This window comes from Rattus norvegicus, chromosome 12, assembly GCF_036323735.1.
Source record: "Rattus norvegicus strain BN/NHsdMcwi chromosome 12, GRCr8, whole genome shotgun sequence".
Taxonomy (NCBI): Eukaryota; Metazoa; Chordata; class Mammalia; order Rodentia; family Muridae; genus Rattus; species Rattus norvegicus.
This window is the reverse complement of record NC_086030.1, coordinates 34751304-34765902: the sequence shown is the minus strand read 5'-3', so window position 1 is coordinate 34765902 and position 14599 is coordinate 34751304. Positions and strand designations below refer to the sequence as shown.

General features: G+C 50.3%; 1 protein-coding gene across 2 annotated transcripts in view; it reads left to right on the top strand.

Moving 5' to 3' along the window:
- Tmem132c (transmembrane protein 132C) overlaps positions 1-13541 on the top strand; it is a 321460-nt gene extending 307919 nt beyond the window's left edge. The window contains exons 6-9 of one of the 2 annotated variants that reach the window (XM_002727968.7): positions 488-693; positions 2059-2332; positions 3372-3563; positions 11908-13541. In XM_002727968.7, the coding sequence (XP_002728014.2) occupies positions 488-693; positions 2059-2332; positions 3372-3563; positions 11908-13095 (1860 nt within the window). In that variant the 3' untranslated portion in view covers positions 13096-13541. Of the gene's footprint in view, positions 1-487; positions 694-2058; positions 2333-3371; positions 3564-3793; positions 5969-11907 lie in introns of those variants that run through there. The other variant, XM_039090106.2, reaches the window with a different exon arrangement.
- Positions 13542-14599: the final 1058 nt, after the last annotated feature.

Here is a 14599-nt window from a genome sequence, read left to right as displayed (position 1 = left end):
ATGTGTGTACATGTGTGTGCACATGTGTGCATGCATGCATGCACATACACTATTAGAGCAAAATGTGGGTTGTCAGCTGTCGCTCGCCCAACGTCTCACCAGTAAGAACGACACGCAGCAACAGGATTCTTCTGCGAACAAGCCTTTACTGTACAGCTCTCTTGAACAGGGACAGGGGACAGGGGATTAGAGCGGCAAAGTCGCTCGCCTTATATACACAACAGTATGCTAATAATCTCTCAGGGATTGGTGGGGCACGGGTCACCCCACTATCACCCCACTATCACCCCACTACTTGTCCTCCAGGGATTGGCGGAGAACGAATCACCTCACTAGCATGGTACCGCCCCTCATTAGCATATTAACGGCCAACTGACACCAGGTGCAAAAACCGCACATGTGCAGAACCGTTGTTCACCACTGGAGGGCGCCCTACAGTCAGCACGGCCATGTGAACTGCATCCTCCCTCCCTCTCTGTATTCACAGGTCTCAGACCACTGTGACTATGTCTTTGTCAACGGTAAAGAGATCAAGGGCAAGGTGGACTCGGTGGTGAATTTCACCTACCAGCACCTGAGCGCACTGCTGCATGTCACCGTGTGGGTGCCACGGCTTCCCCTGCAGATCGAGGTCTCTGACACGGAACTGAGCCAGATTAAGGGCTGGCGAGTCCCCATCGTGGCCAGCAAGAGGTGAGTCGCGGGGTAGGGAGATGTCTCTGGCCACAACACCGCCAACTTGATTCACAGATCCCATCAAGAGGGCTGCGGCAGGCACCAGGCTCCAGTAGCAGCTGGTCTTCCCACAGCCCACATCTCCCTAACCCTGAGAGCAGGTCATGGCTTCAGGTCCCCTGGCCAGGTCCACACATTGCTGAGGGGCAGGTGCTGAACCAAGTTTTGTTCACAGTACATAGAAGCTTGAGTCCATTGGTAGGAAATGGCTCCTTCCAACAGCAGGCTGCTATCTCTTCCAGGCCCTCAGCCCCCTAGCTCCTGGAGAATAGGTTCAGTATCTCCAAGTTAAATGCAGGCTAGAGTTTTGTTCTCCGTGATGACAGCATCAATTTCTTGGAGAGTGTATGATGTCTCGCACAAGAGCAGGGGAGTCCCATTGCAGAAAGCCACCCATGATTCTCTGGTGGGACGCTGACTTGTCTCAGACAGGATCTTGGGTAACGATTTTCGCAGACTCAGCACAACTCAGCCCCAGGAGGCCCAGTTTCCCACCTCCTTATTTACAGATCACCAGTTGCTTCCCAGTCAGTCCCCAGGCTCCCTTCATTTTGAGGGACAAGTTAGCATACTTCAGGAAGAGCAACTGGGTGGGTCCTGGAGAAATGACTCAATCAGTAAAGTGCTTGCTATGCAAGCAAGAGATCTGAGACCCATACTGAGAACCTGCGTTTAAAAACTAAATGCTAGGCAGTCAGACATGACAGCACATGCCTTTAATCCCAGCACTCGAAAGGCAAAGGAAGGTGGATCTCTGTGAGTTGAAGGCCAGCCTGGTCTACAGAGTGAGTTCCAGGGCAGCCAGGGCTACACAGATACATCCTGTCTTGAAATACAAAAACAAACAACAACAAAAATACTGGGCTCGGTCACGTGCACTTGTAATTCATTTGAGGTGGCCCAGGTCAGGGCTTAATGCTCAACCGGCCTAGCCTAATCCATGAGCTATGCACCTATAGGAAACCTTGTCTCAAAGGGAGCAGAAAGTATGCCTGAGGATGACACCTGAGATTGTCATTTAGCCCCAGATGCATGCACACACATGTGCCCAGGCACACCTGTACCCATGCAAACATAGATGCACACATGCTTAAAAAGTAAAATCAAATGGATCTGTATGTGGCTAATGGCTGCTTATGGGACTATGTGAGCATAGGAAATGACAGCTGTCCTTCATTTGCCTGGCAGTGCAGTCGAGCCTCTGTGATGCCCAGAGATGGATCCCGGGCTCCCCTGTCTACTGAGGTTGAGGCAGACCCCCATGCTGTGATCCTCTGTGTTTCTTCTCCCCATGTCTGAGCCAGCACTCTTCCTCCCACGCAGGCCCACTCGGGACAGTGAGGAGGAAGAAGAGGAAGAACAGAGAGGCCGGGGTTGTGCCCTGCAGTTCCAGCATGCCACAGTGCGCGTCCTCACCCAGTTTGTATCAGAAAGTGCTGGGCCCTGGGGCCAGTTGAGCCACCTTCTCAGTCCAGACTGGCAGTTTGACATCACCCACTTGGTGGCTGACTTCATGAAGCTGGAGTCCCCACACATCGCCACCTTGCAGGATAGCAGGGTCTTGGTTGGGCGGGAAGTCGGAATGACCACTATCCAGGTAAGAAGCAGGGGCCCAGGAGCTCCATGTCCTTGACCAATACCATTTGTCCTAAGACCTAGGGGTCCTCAAGGAGTTTGGGTGGCATGAGGCAGGTTCCTATGACCAGTAGTCTCTATGATGGCTCCAGAGGGTGACATGGGAACAGGGGAGTGGGCTTGGACCAGCCTTTCCATTTCTAGTCTTCCCTCACCCATGAGAGCCTACTCTCAAGGGCCATACCCATGTTCTCTCCAGTCCCACTTACCACTTAGCTCTCCAGACTGGCTTCAATATACGAGTCTTGCCTTTGCCCTGGATGTGCTGCTGCTGTGAATGGGGAAGCCTGAAGTTTCCAGCTTTCTTCTAGACCCTGTTATCTTGCACAGTCACCAAACTCTTCACAATTCTGCATCCTATCACTCAAAAAAAAATGTATGGGATGTTTGGTTCTAGGATAGAACCTCAAGGCCCACCTGCGTTCCACCACCCTTCTAGAGTGTCCCTGAAGATGCAAAGGCCATGGTAAATGTTCTGTCACTCCACCTACGCAGCTGCAGCCCGACACTAGGCTTGTAAGACCGAGCAGGGTGGTCTTCCACAGAGATGCCGTGTGGTGGCAGATAGAAGGGGGGCACTGGCATAGATCTGTTATCCCCCCGTTAATCCATGGACCCCCTTAGAATGCGATTTCTGCTGCTGCGAGTCAGTCTGTGCACGGCTCTTTATGCATCGAGCCGGCGGGATCGTCAAGTTTACTTAACTAGGCTGCGCGCTGTACAGGTGGCCCGTTATCCAAATGGAGGAGACCATTCCTCGTTAAAATGGAATGGATTTTTGCATTTAGATCCATTTACCAACAGAAATAAAGTTTCGGGGAAGGGCTGTCTCACCTGCTCACGAAGGCTCAATATGGAACCATTAACAGTGACGGAAGCCTGTGCCTCCGTACGCTCTATGCTCAGGATCTCTGGCCTATTTAGGGTACAGTATGGAAGCTAGGAGTTCTTGTGCCCAGAAATGGGTGTGATGGCTACCCTGTGCCCTGCTGCCTCCACAGGTGCTGTCGCCCCTGTCCGACTCCATCTTGGCCGAGAAGACAGTAACTGTGCTGGACGACAAAGTGTCCGTGACAGACTTGGCTGTGCAGGTGGTGGCTGGGCTGTCCATCACCCTGCACCCCATCTCAGAGAACAACAAGGCCACCTCAGCCGTAGCCACAGCAGAGGAACTGCTGCGTGCCCCCAAACAGGTAGGGGGTTGGGGAGGGGCAGGGGGGCCGTGGGCCCGACTGAGGGGAGGAGGGGAAAGGGATATAGCCAAGTTCAGAGTTACAGGGGATACAAGAATCGGGTCACACAGAAGCCTCTGGGAAATGGGAAGGTTCATCCGTCCCACAGCTGTTCCCAGGGAAGAGACGGCTGGTGGTATCCTCCCCCTTCCACCCATCACTCTACTCCTATGGCATCCTTCCTCTTTCAGCTCATTGCTCTCTCCTGGGTTGAGAAGGTGCTGGTCAGACCGAATCAACTGCTCCCTCGTATATCCCTAATAATCCACAGCCCACAGTCGGTGCAACCTTGCCTGCTCTCTGTCTCCACTTCCCCACCCCAAGCTCTTTGGACCTCCTACATGCTACCTCCTTGAAAAGCTCTTCCGGGATTCTGCCCTTGCCATTCCTCTAGCCTGAGATGTGTTGCTCGGGGCTTCCTCACCTCTGAACATTGCCTTGGCTCCTTCCCAGCCTTGGTTTCAACACCCCTCACTCCTGTTCACTAATGTCATCTCTGCAGCCTGGTCCATCTCTGCCTGCTCACCACTTCAGTTATGCGCTTGCTACCCCTTGGAATCTTTATTAACATACACCTTTGAATGTATGTCAAAAGGGAAAGGAGCTACAAGGATTAACTTTGCATGACCGCAAAGCTTTGCAGAGCTGACCCTCGGTTGTGAATAGAAGGCTCACAGCCAACGCCATTGCAAGTGAATGGAAACCGGGAAGCTGGCAGGAAGGGAGGAAGGAACACAGAGAGCCCCACACACTTCTGTAGTAAAGAAGATCCTGGAGGAAGTGGCTCTGGGAAGGTCCCACTAGGGTAGCCACAGCACCTCAGTCCTTAGAGAGGGAGCATCTCACATTTGATGATTAAATTAGAAGCAACTAGCATGTGCTACAGAGGATGTCTCTGTCACCATTCTCTCCAAGAGTGATGGTCACTGTCCGTCATTGTCAGACCAGAAGCAGTGGGGACCTTGGCACTTTCACAGGACTGGCTCCATGTTTGCTCAGGCACCTGGCTTCAGAGCCGGTTCCCGTGGGTGACACACAACCAGGAGAAGTTGGCAAAGCTACAGTTAAACCCCACTGTGGACAAGATGTGCCAGGAGGTTGGCCTACCATGGCTGGGACCAGCAGTGGGCTCTAGACCTGAAAGAATAGCAATGGAGTCTACAGTCCTTCATGTTCCACAATAGGAACGACACAGTATCTGTGGAAGTGTGCATACTCCTGATCCACAACACAGTGGCCCTAGGGAGCGGACAGAGCAAAGCCGTGGAGGTTAGCTAGGTGCTTCTGCTTCAAGGGAAGACCAGAGCACCATGCAGGGATTCACCACAGACAGACATAGGCTTCCGGTTCCCCTGTCTACGTGGCTGAGTTAGTGGTGCAAATAGGTGACTCAGGCTGCGTGACATCCACATGGCCACCTCCTCCCAGCAGTAGGCTCCCGGAAGAACTCTGGGATGGTATTCAGCACACAGCAGTGTATCAGCTAGCTACTGCTGTGTAACAGCCATGACTGCTTAACTATCCACGTTTTGTGGAAGCTTGGCCAGGGCCAGCATTCAAGGGGTCATAATGCTGTTTTCTCATCCAGGGAAGGATCTATTTGCAGAGGTGTCGCTGATGGGGGCAAGCTTCTCGCTGTGATCAATGAGGTCCCCATCTCTGGGTCAGCTGTTATAATTGTCCATGTACCTCTTACAGGTCCTGATGGCCGTCAGTTCCCCTTTCCCCTACTTCCCCACTCTCTCCCACACACATAGCCTGCCTCATGCTCATCCACCACCAGCAGGAGGAATCAACGACCCTAAAGGAGGTTGTAACTTCATCACCAGCCCCCTGCTAGGTAGCCCAGGAAGCCATCCCTGTCCCATAGGCAACTGTGGTGCAGATGAGTCCATTCCTGCCCCTGTGCCCAGCTCCTAGAAACCCTTTTGAGTTTGTCTTTGAAAAGCCAGTCTGCCTAGCACAGTGGGCAGTTGCTGCCTTTGATTCTACACCTCAGCAGTACAGACTGGGTGTGTATTCCAGCCATGCCCAGTCCGTGGGGTCAGCTCCTCTGCCCTTCTTCCCTGAGGACAGGAAACGACAAGATGCGTTCTGGTTTGTAAAGGAGCAAATAAAAGATGGGGTGGGGGAGGCTGGAGAGATGGCTCAGCAGTTAAGAGCACGGATTGCTCTTCCAGAGGTCCTGAGTTCAATTCCCAGCAACCACATGGTGGCTCACAACCATCTGTAATGGTATCTGATGCCCTCTTCTGGTGTGTCTGAAGACAACTACACTGTACTTAGATATAATAACTAAATAAATCTTTAAAAGAGAGAGAGAGATGGGGAGGGGGACTTGGTCATTAAAGCTCTTGCTATGCAAGTATGAGCGCCTGAGTTCAGATCTCCAGAATCCATATAAGAAACCAAGACAATGGTACATGCTTCTCATCCCAGCTATGAGAAAGTGAAGACAGGAGGATCCCAAGGGCTTGTTGACCACTGAACCTAGCTGAACCTGCAAGCTTCAGCTTCAGTGAGACCCTGGGTCAAAATCTACGGTGGAGAGCAAGTAAGGAAGACTCCCAGTATTAACCTCTGACCTACCTACATACATATATGCACAAAAACAGAAAAGATGACAGCCAAAGGAACAGAGGGAAAGAAATCAAAAGCTGGAAACTCTTTGCTAAGAATAGGCCATAGATTCGAGTGAGCAGAGGCATCCCAACCTCAAGGGCAGCGGTTCTCAACATGGGGGTCGGGACCCCTTTTGAGGGAGGGTCACATATCAGATATCCTGCATATCAGATATTTACATTATGGTTCGTAATAGTAGCAACTTTATAGTCATGATGTAGCAATGAAATACTGTCATGGTTGGGGGTCACTGCAACACGAGGAACTGTATGAAAGGGCCGTAGCATGAGGAAGGTTGAGAAGCACCGCTCTAGGATGTGGGAAAAAGCCACCCACCCACATCCAGCCTGACCCATTTGTCTTCATCAGCCAGACGTAATTAGATGCCTAGCCCAGATGCAGGAGACTCGTGGACAGAGCATCTTCAATTTGTAGGCATGACTCTCTAAGACGCAGGGTCTAAATCGCCGGTGGCTATGTGTTATTTGAAGTCACTCAGCATTTGTCGTCTTGGGAGATGCGTGTTGGATTCCCTGATGCAGTTTCCAGCCTCGCTGTAATGAGACGATTGAAGGACCAGAGCTCAGTCACGAGGCAGAACTGATGGAAATAGCTCTGACCAGCCACGAGTTGCAATCCAACTGTCAGCCCTTAGAGAAGGGCTTGGTTTACGTTAACTTCCTTCTCCGTCCCAGTGTGGGGAGAAAAATTAATTTAAGAGGAGCAAGGCACAGCACACGTCGTTTTATCTTGGCCCTGAGAAATTAAGGGCTGACACTTGTGCACGTGTCACTAATAGCTTCCCTTTTGAAAATTAAGAATATGATTGCCACTTGTTTTTGAGCTTGGATGGAAATAAAAAGAGATGAGTTGCCTGGAATCCCGGTGCATGGTCTAAGTGTGAGAAGGGGGCATGGTGGGTAAACACGGATGGAGCTCCAAGAGCAGAAACTAAAGGCACGGGGCCAGATTCTGTCCATATCAGTTTCCCCACAAGCTGAGCCTCCACAAGGATTCCCTTACTTTGATGAAAGGCGAGGGCCTCTCAGCAGGCAAAGCAGACAGAGTGCAAGGATGGTTAGATGGGTTCTATAGCTGTGTTACTCACACGGCCACCAGCGAAGGCAACTTCACCCGCCGAGGTTCTTGGAGAGACAGTGCCGGCTGAAGAAATACCAGGAATGTACCACACTCAGAGGACAAGGAGTTGGGATCAGCATAACGCCACCTATCTATTGTTTATCCAGGACTCTGCCCTGGTGTATATTAATTTCTTGGCATTTCTGGCTTCAGGCCAGAGGATGCCTTTGAGCTAAGATGACTAAGGTGAACTTGATCGTGGAAAGCTGAGCTCATAGCTGCTGGTTTGCTTGCAGGATGGGTGTTCTGCGCCATCGTGAGATTTCGAGTTAGTGCAGACTAACTCCGAAGAAGAATTCTTCCTCTTTACTCATTCTTCCCCCTCATCTTTGGACAAAATTATAAGCGGGCCAGCCCTCACACTCTGAGCTTTCTCATGTGTTTCTGAAAGTCTACTCCCTACCCACTGCTGCTTGCAGACCTCCATTGCTAACCCTAACTCAAAAGTCAAGGGTTTCTTTCTTCTCATTCTCCTCCTCCTCCTCCTCTCCTCCTCTTCCTCCTCCTTCTCCTCCTCCTTCTCCTCCTCCTCCTCCTCCTCCTTTTTCTCCTCCTCCTTCTCCTCCTCTTTCTCCTCCTCCTCCTTCTCCTCCTTTTTCTCCTCCTCCTTCTCCTCCTTTTTCTCCTCCTCCTTCTCCTCCTCTTTCTCCTTCTCCTCCTCCTTCTCCTCCTCCTCCTCCTTCTCCTTCTCCTCCTCCTCCTTCTCCTTTTTCTCCTCCTCCTCCTCTTGCTCCTCCTCCTCCTCTCCTCCTCTTTCTCCTCCTCCTCCTCCTCCTCTCCTTCTCCTTCTCCTCCTCTTTCTCCTCCTCTTCTTCCTCTTCTTCCTCCTCCTCTTTCTCCTCCTTCTCTTTCTCCTCTTCTTCCTCCTCCTCCTCTTTCTCCTCCTCCTCCTTCTCCTTCTCCTCTTTCTCCTCCTCCTCTTCCTCTTTCTCCTCCTCTTTCTCCTCCTCTTTCTCCTCCTCTTTCTCCTCCTCTTTCTCCTTCTCCTCCTCCTCCTCCTCTTTTTCCTCCTCCTCCTCTTGTTCCTCCTCATCCTCCTCCTCTTGCTCCTCCTCATCATCCTCCTCCTCCTCCCTCTCCCTGTTACCCCTCCTGGCAGCTGTCAAGATTTACAGCTTGGGGGTTGGGGATTTAGCTCAGTGGTAGAGCGCTTGCCTAGGAAGCGCAAGGTCCTGGGTTCGGTCCCCAGCTCCGAAAAAAAAAAAAAAAAAAAAAGAACCAAAAAAAAAAGATTTACAGCTTGCCTGCCCTGTTATTTTTCTCCCAGACTTAAATAAAATGATCCTGGTGCTTAAAGTGGGAGGAGGGCATTGAGTGCGGTCCTCCTTCCTGATCTTCAGAACTTTGCTCTGGGCTTTCTACTCCAAATAGCAGCGACTCGGCCTCCAGTGACCTAAACAGAATGGAGCAGCCTGCGGGCAGGCATTTGTTGCTTCTGGTACAGCCAGATCCAGGCACCCAAACTCACCATTCCAAAGTTCTGCCTTTGCCTTTCACGTTGGATTTCAGGGTCACCCTTGCCTAGAATGTTCTAGAATATCGCCTTCCTCATTCTGAGTTCCTCCTAAAATGTGTAGCCGGACTATTGACAATTCTCGCTCTCCTTTTTCCATCTCCACCTGCTTGCCTCTTCCTCTGTTTCTTCCCAATTCTGAGTAAACTGGTTGGCTGTGTTAGCTGGTGAGCCAACTCCCTCCTCAGACGTGCCTTGTCGGTTGCATAAAGCATCTCAAGTGGTTCACTCACCTGTCCCCGCCCCCTCTCCTTCTTTTCTTTGAGAAGGGGTCTCATGTAGCCCAGGCTGGCCTCCAACTTGCCATGTAGCTGAAACTGCCATCCAACTCTTGATCCTCCTGCCTGGACCTCCCAAGTCCCAAGACTGCAGGCCTGTGCCAGCATACCCTGCTCGGTTTTCCATTTCTAGAAATCCTGTAAGATCTCCACACATCTCTGCCCCTCCCCACTCACCTCTGCTCTCCTGGTAGTTTCTGCTTTAATTCCTTCTCTGCCATTTTATTTCTTTAGTGATCTTTTTTGCCCTGGTTTATTTTAATTCAGTCTTTTCCAGTTGTTCCCCACCACTCCACTACTAGCCTGACCATCTTATTAATAGTAAATTTTCTACCACTAGTAGTAGTAATAGCAGTAGTAGCATCAGCAGCAGTAGTAGTAGAAGTGTGTGTGTGTGTGTGTGTGTGTGTGTGTGTGTGTGTGTGTGTGTTTCACAGTGCACATGTGGAGATTAGAGGACAAACTTCAGGAGTCTGTTCTCTCTTCTTTCACATTGACATAGCTTTTTGAAATTGAACTCATGTCTCCAGGCTTTCAGAGCCAGTGTTTTTATCCCCTGAGCCACCCCACAGACCTCCTGTGTGTATTTTTAACACGCCTCTTGTGGCACCTGCCGCCCTCCCGCAGACGGAGTTTTGTTTTTGTCAGGGGAGCCTTGTGCAGCAGCCTTGTGCAGGGGAGCCTTACCTTGCTCTGCTCCTAAGGAGCGCCATGTGGTTTGTGTTTGATGATCCAGTTTCGAGTCTGTTTTGCTGCTTGCCTTCCCTGGGGCACACTGGCAGTGCCATACCAGACCAGATCCGAGTGTGGGTTTCTTATTCTCACCAGTGGCAGAGAGGAAATAGAATTTTTTCCCACCCGTCATATGTGGAGAGGCTCCCACTCTCCAGACCTCTTGCTGCACTAATAGAGTCTAATACAGGTGTGACCGATGAGCAACCAAAAGGCTCCCACAATCAGGACTGTTCTGGTAGTGAGAAAAGGGCATAGCAGTGACCCTTCAGGAAAAGGCTGAATATAACCTTCCTGGGTGCAGCTGGCCATGGGGACTTTGGCTACTGAACCCTGGGTCTCTAGCACAGCATGGCTCTGCTAACTTCTTGCTAACCTGACAGCCGAGGGACAATCTAGTTAAACTTACAACAGAGGCATCCTCTGAGTATCAGCTGACGTCTAATAGGCATACATGCTCTGTTTGCGGTTCCCTTCCTAGAATCTCAAAAGGTCAGGTTTTTGCCAGGACACCTAGGTTACCTGTGGTTCTGTCCATGGTGCTGAAGTTGAATCCTCGAGAGGAAATGCCTGGGAGCATCCCAGCTAGGAGGATCTGTGTCTAGCATTGCACTGTGTTGTCCCTGGGCTATCCAGCAGGCTTAGGAACATAGGTCCAGGACATTTCTAGTCCAGGAACTTTAAATTCCCTTCTCTGTTCTCTACAGTGGGGGAGATCATGTGGCTGTCTGGGCATTGACTGAACAATTGACAGTCTTTTTAGTGACTCCACCCCTGACACGTACCTGAACTTTCTCAGTCTGATGCAGCCAAGCTGAGCCCACCAAGTGTTGATGCCCGTCCACCTGACAGTTCTGCAAGGAGTATACCATGTGCATCAGGGTCATACAAAGGGAAAATGCTCTTGCTTTCCTGTTTCCCCTAGAAAGCCAAAGTTACCTGTAAGACCCTGGGGTCTTACATAAGGTGGGGAGGGGCACTAAGTTAGGGTTCTGCAGGGGAATGGGACTGAAAGGATGAATATATACATTGAAAGGGGGATCTATTAGCATGACTTATTGGTTGTGGTCCAGGTAGTTCAACAATAGTTATCTCATGATGGAAAGGTGGAGAACCTGGGTGTTGGTCAGTGTGTGAGCTTAGATGTCTCAGTAGCCTCAGGAGTTCTGGATGATTCCCAGAGAGCTAGCTGTTGGTCTTCAGTTTACGTTGCAATCCTGAAGAATTTGGATGTGATACTAGCTGCAGCAACAGAATAGATGCACTTGCCAGCAAGAGTGAGGGCAAGCAGGCAAAAAGCAAAGCTGCTTCCCATTCTTTACCTGCACCACCTCTATAGGTGTGGCCTAGGGTTAGAGTTGGGCTTCCTGCTTTAAATAATCTGAGAAAGAAAGTCCCTCCCAAGGGCTTGCAGCAACAAAGGCTTCAGCTGATTCCAAATGTCATCAAGTTAGCCATCACATGACAGACAAGAAACTTTCTCTTTTTACAAGACCTCAAGATGACTTTGAGCTCCCGACATTCCTGCCCCCAACTCCCTCCCAAGTGCTGAAGTGAAAGGCATCTGCCACCATTCCTAGTCTATGCAGCACTGGGAGTTAGATCCAGGGCTTCACGTACTGTAAGCAAGCTCATTACCAACTGCCACACATTCCCGGCCTGTAGTTTCTGGTTTTAGGTTTTTGGCTCTGACATAATTTCCTGCCTCTGCTCCCCACCTCTACAAAGCCCCATTTTCCTATGAGGATAATAGAACCCAGGAATAAGTGATTGGCAGATAACAAAAAGCTGACCCAGGACCGGATTAGATGAATTTGCCAGCTACATGAACTCCAGCGTATGCCTTATATTTGAGCTGTGTTACGGTATCTCCCTGACTGACAGCCTATTTGCTTCCTCGGTACCTCTGTACTAGATCGGGGCTTCACGTCACCCTTCCTGTTGCTTTAATCGTGCTTTAGGAGAGGTTCCTGGAGATAAGGCACCTCCCATGTGGTTCTTACAGTCTCTCTCCCTGCAGGAAGCTATAATCAGCACATGGCTCCAGTTCAGTGATGGCTCAGTGACACCCCTGGACATCTATGACACCAAGGACTTCTCCTTGACTGCCATCTCTTTGGACGAGGCTGTCATCTCCATCCCACAACCCCTCTCGCCTTGGTGGCCCACTGTGGTAGCTGAAGGAGAGGGTCAGGGCCCACTGCTCCGGGTCGATATGTCCATCGCTGAGGCCTGTCAGAAATCCAAGCGCAAGAGCGTGCTGGCTGTTGGCATTGGCCACGTGGGGGTCAAGTTTGGGTGGGAAGATGCTGACTCCGGCCAGACTGGAGAAAAGGATGAGGAGGAGATCAAGAACCATGCCAGCGATCGTCGGCAGAAGATTCAGGACCTGGAACGCCCAGGCCAAGATGAACTACACCATGGCAACTTTCCCGGGGATCGTGAGGAAGGGGCCCTGCTGAGTGCCACCACCACTACCAAGTCCCTGTTAGATAACAACGTGGGGAAGAGTGGCAGGCGGGACGGGGCCAGGCTACACAGCATCCCCATAGACTTCACCAACTTCCCGGCCCATGTGGACCTCCCCAAGGCCAAGGCCGGGGGCACACTGGAGGAGAATGGTCTGATGCAGACAGCCCATGGCCTGAGTGATCTAGAGATTGGGATGTATGCCCTCCTGGGTGTTTTCTGCCTGGCCATCCTTGTCTTTCTCATCAACTGCGCCACCTTTGCCTTCAAATACAGGCACAAACAGGTACCTCTAGAAGGTCAGGCATCCATGACCCACTCTCATGACTGGGTCTGGCTGGGCAATGAGGCGGAGCTCTTGGAGAACATTGGGGACTTGTCCCCACCCCAAGACGAGCACACGACCATCATAGACCGAGGGCTGGGAGGCTTCGAGGAGAACAACCACTTGTTTCTCAATGGCGGCTCCCAAAAGCACATGCAGAGCCAGGTCCACAGGCCACCAGATTCTGGGGGGTGGCAGACCAGGGAGCCCAGGCAGGAACCTGCGAACTCGCCCACCTCCAAGATGAAGAAGGTAAAGTTTGCCACATTCACCATCCCACCTGAGGACAGCTGCCCCACAGTGAACTCCATCCTAAGTGGGGAAGACGACGTCAAGTGGGTTTGTCAAGACCTAGACGTGGGCGCACCCAAGGAGCTCAGAACCTACCTGGAGAAATTCCAAGACAGCGTGTAGTGCCCTGGCCTCTTCGCCAACTTGGGACCGTAGCCTCCTTTCCTCCCTCCATCAGCAGAGAAACTGGATGGAAGGAGCTCTCAGTGGACTGAATGAGGAAGGCTGGGGCTCCACAAAATACCAGGCAGCAGGTTAGGAGTTGAGAAGGAATGTTTTTATACTAAAGTGGGTTTTTTTGTTTGTTTGTTTTTTTAGCAGCTAAGGATGGTAGGTTTCCAGAAGTTTGAGTCTCTGACCCTGCAGCGAGGCAGAGTGGATCCGAGAGAGAACTGCTCAGACATGAGAGAGCTATTTTACGAATCAAAATACACTGCAGACAAGCTACCAAAAATATTTGTTAAAAAAAAATACAAAAAGATAAATAAAAAAAACACACAAATGACTGTCGGTTTATATTTCTAATAAAGGAACAAAATGTAAAAAAAAAAAAAAATAGGGCTTGCTAAGAGAAGGCCTCCATTTTAATTCAATCTTTACGCTTCTGAGGACACAGTCCGCGTCTGTCAGCCTGGTGCCCAAGGAGAGGCACATCTGAACGCTGGTCACCTCTTAGGAAGGATGAGAATTTTACATTAGATTCTCTCTTTGCTTCCGTGTTTCTTTCTAGGGTCTTAGGCTTCCATCAGATTTAATGCCATGTTTAGTTCCGAGGACCAAGTGGTATATTTTCCTAAATGAAATGTAAATTATATTTCTATTCACTAGCTAGGCTTTTGTCCCCTCTTTTACGGAAGACCATCAATGAGTCCAGTCTGTACGTCGTGACATTAACCTGGTTTTAATATGATATATCCCCTGCTTTGTTAATATATTTCTGGCTTGTTTGTAATTTTTTATTTTAACAATCTAACAAGTACGCAGTTCCTTCCATGGGGAGAGTACACCCCACAATCCATCGTCAGCTGGGTCAGGCCAGTGAGTGGAACGGCTTTCACAGCTGTCTGAATAGAATGTGGCCAAGAGAGTAGAATGCAGCCTGTGATACCTGGCCAGGCCCAGTAAAGTCAGAGCCTCAATCAGTGTCTCCATCAGTGTGGGCCTAAAGATATCTCTATGTGAAGAGCTGTCACCAAGTCCACAAGCACAAGATGGGCAGAGTCAGGCAGACGGGCCATGTCTGCCACAAGATACAGCCAACACAGTACAGAAAAGACATTTGGAGGCAGGATTGAGTTATCTGATTTTTTTTATTATTGGGCAGATTGAACCAGCATACGCTCAAAATAATTTTTTAAAAAAAAAAATCTACGTTAGATTGTCCATCGAACTGTGGCTTTGAACAGCGTGGCTGTGTAACTGCCCAATGCAGTAGGATATCCACTCAAAACGGAGTGTTTGCATGAAAAGCAGGAAGGGGAAAATGAGCTGGGGTGTCTAGAGACTGGTGCTCTCCATCCATCAGCTGGGGGAGAGGGCTTTGGGTACTGTGACCCTCAGTGGATCGTTTATGGAGAGACCAGGGGATAGCCATTGTTTTGATTTTTTTTTCTATTACTAAAGTCAG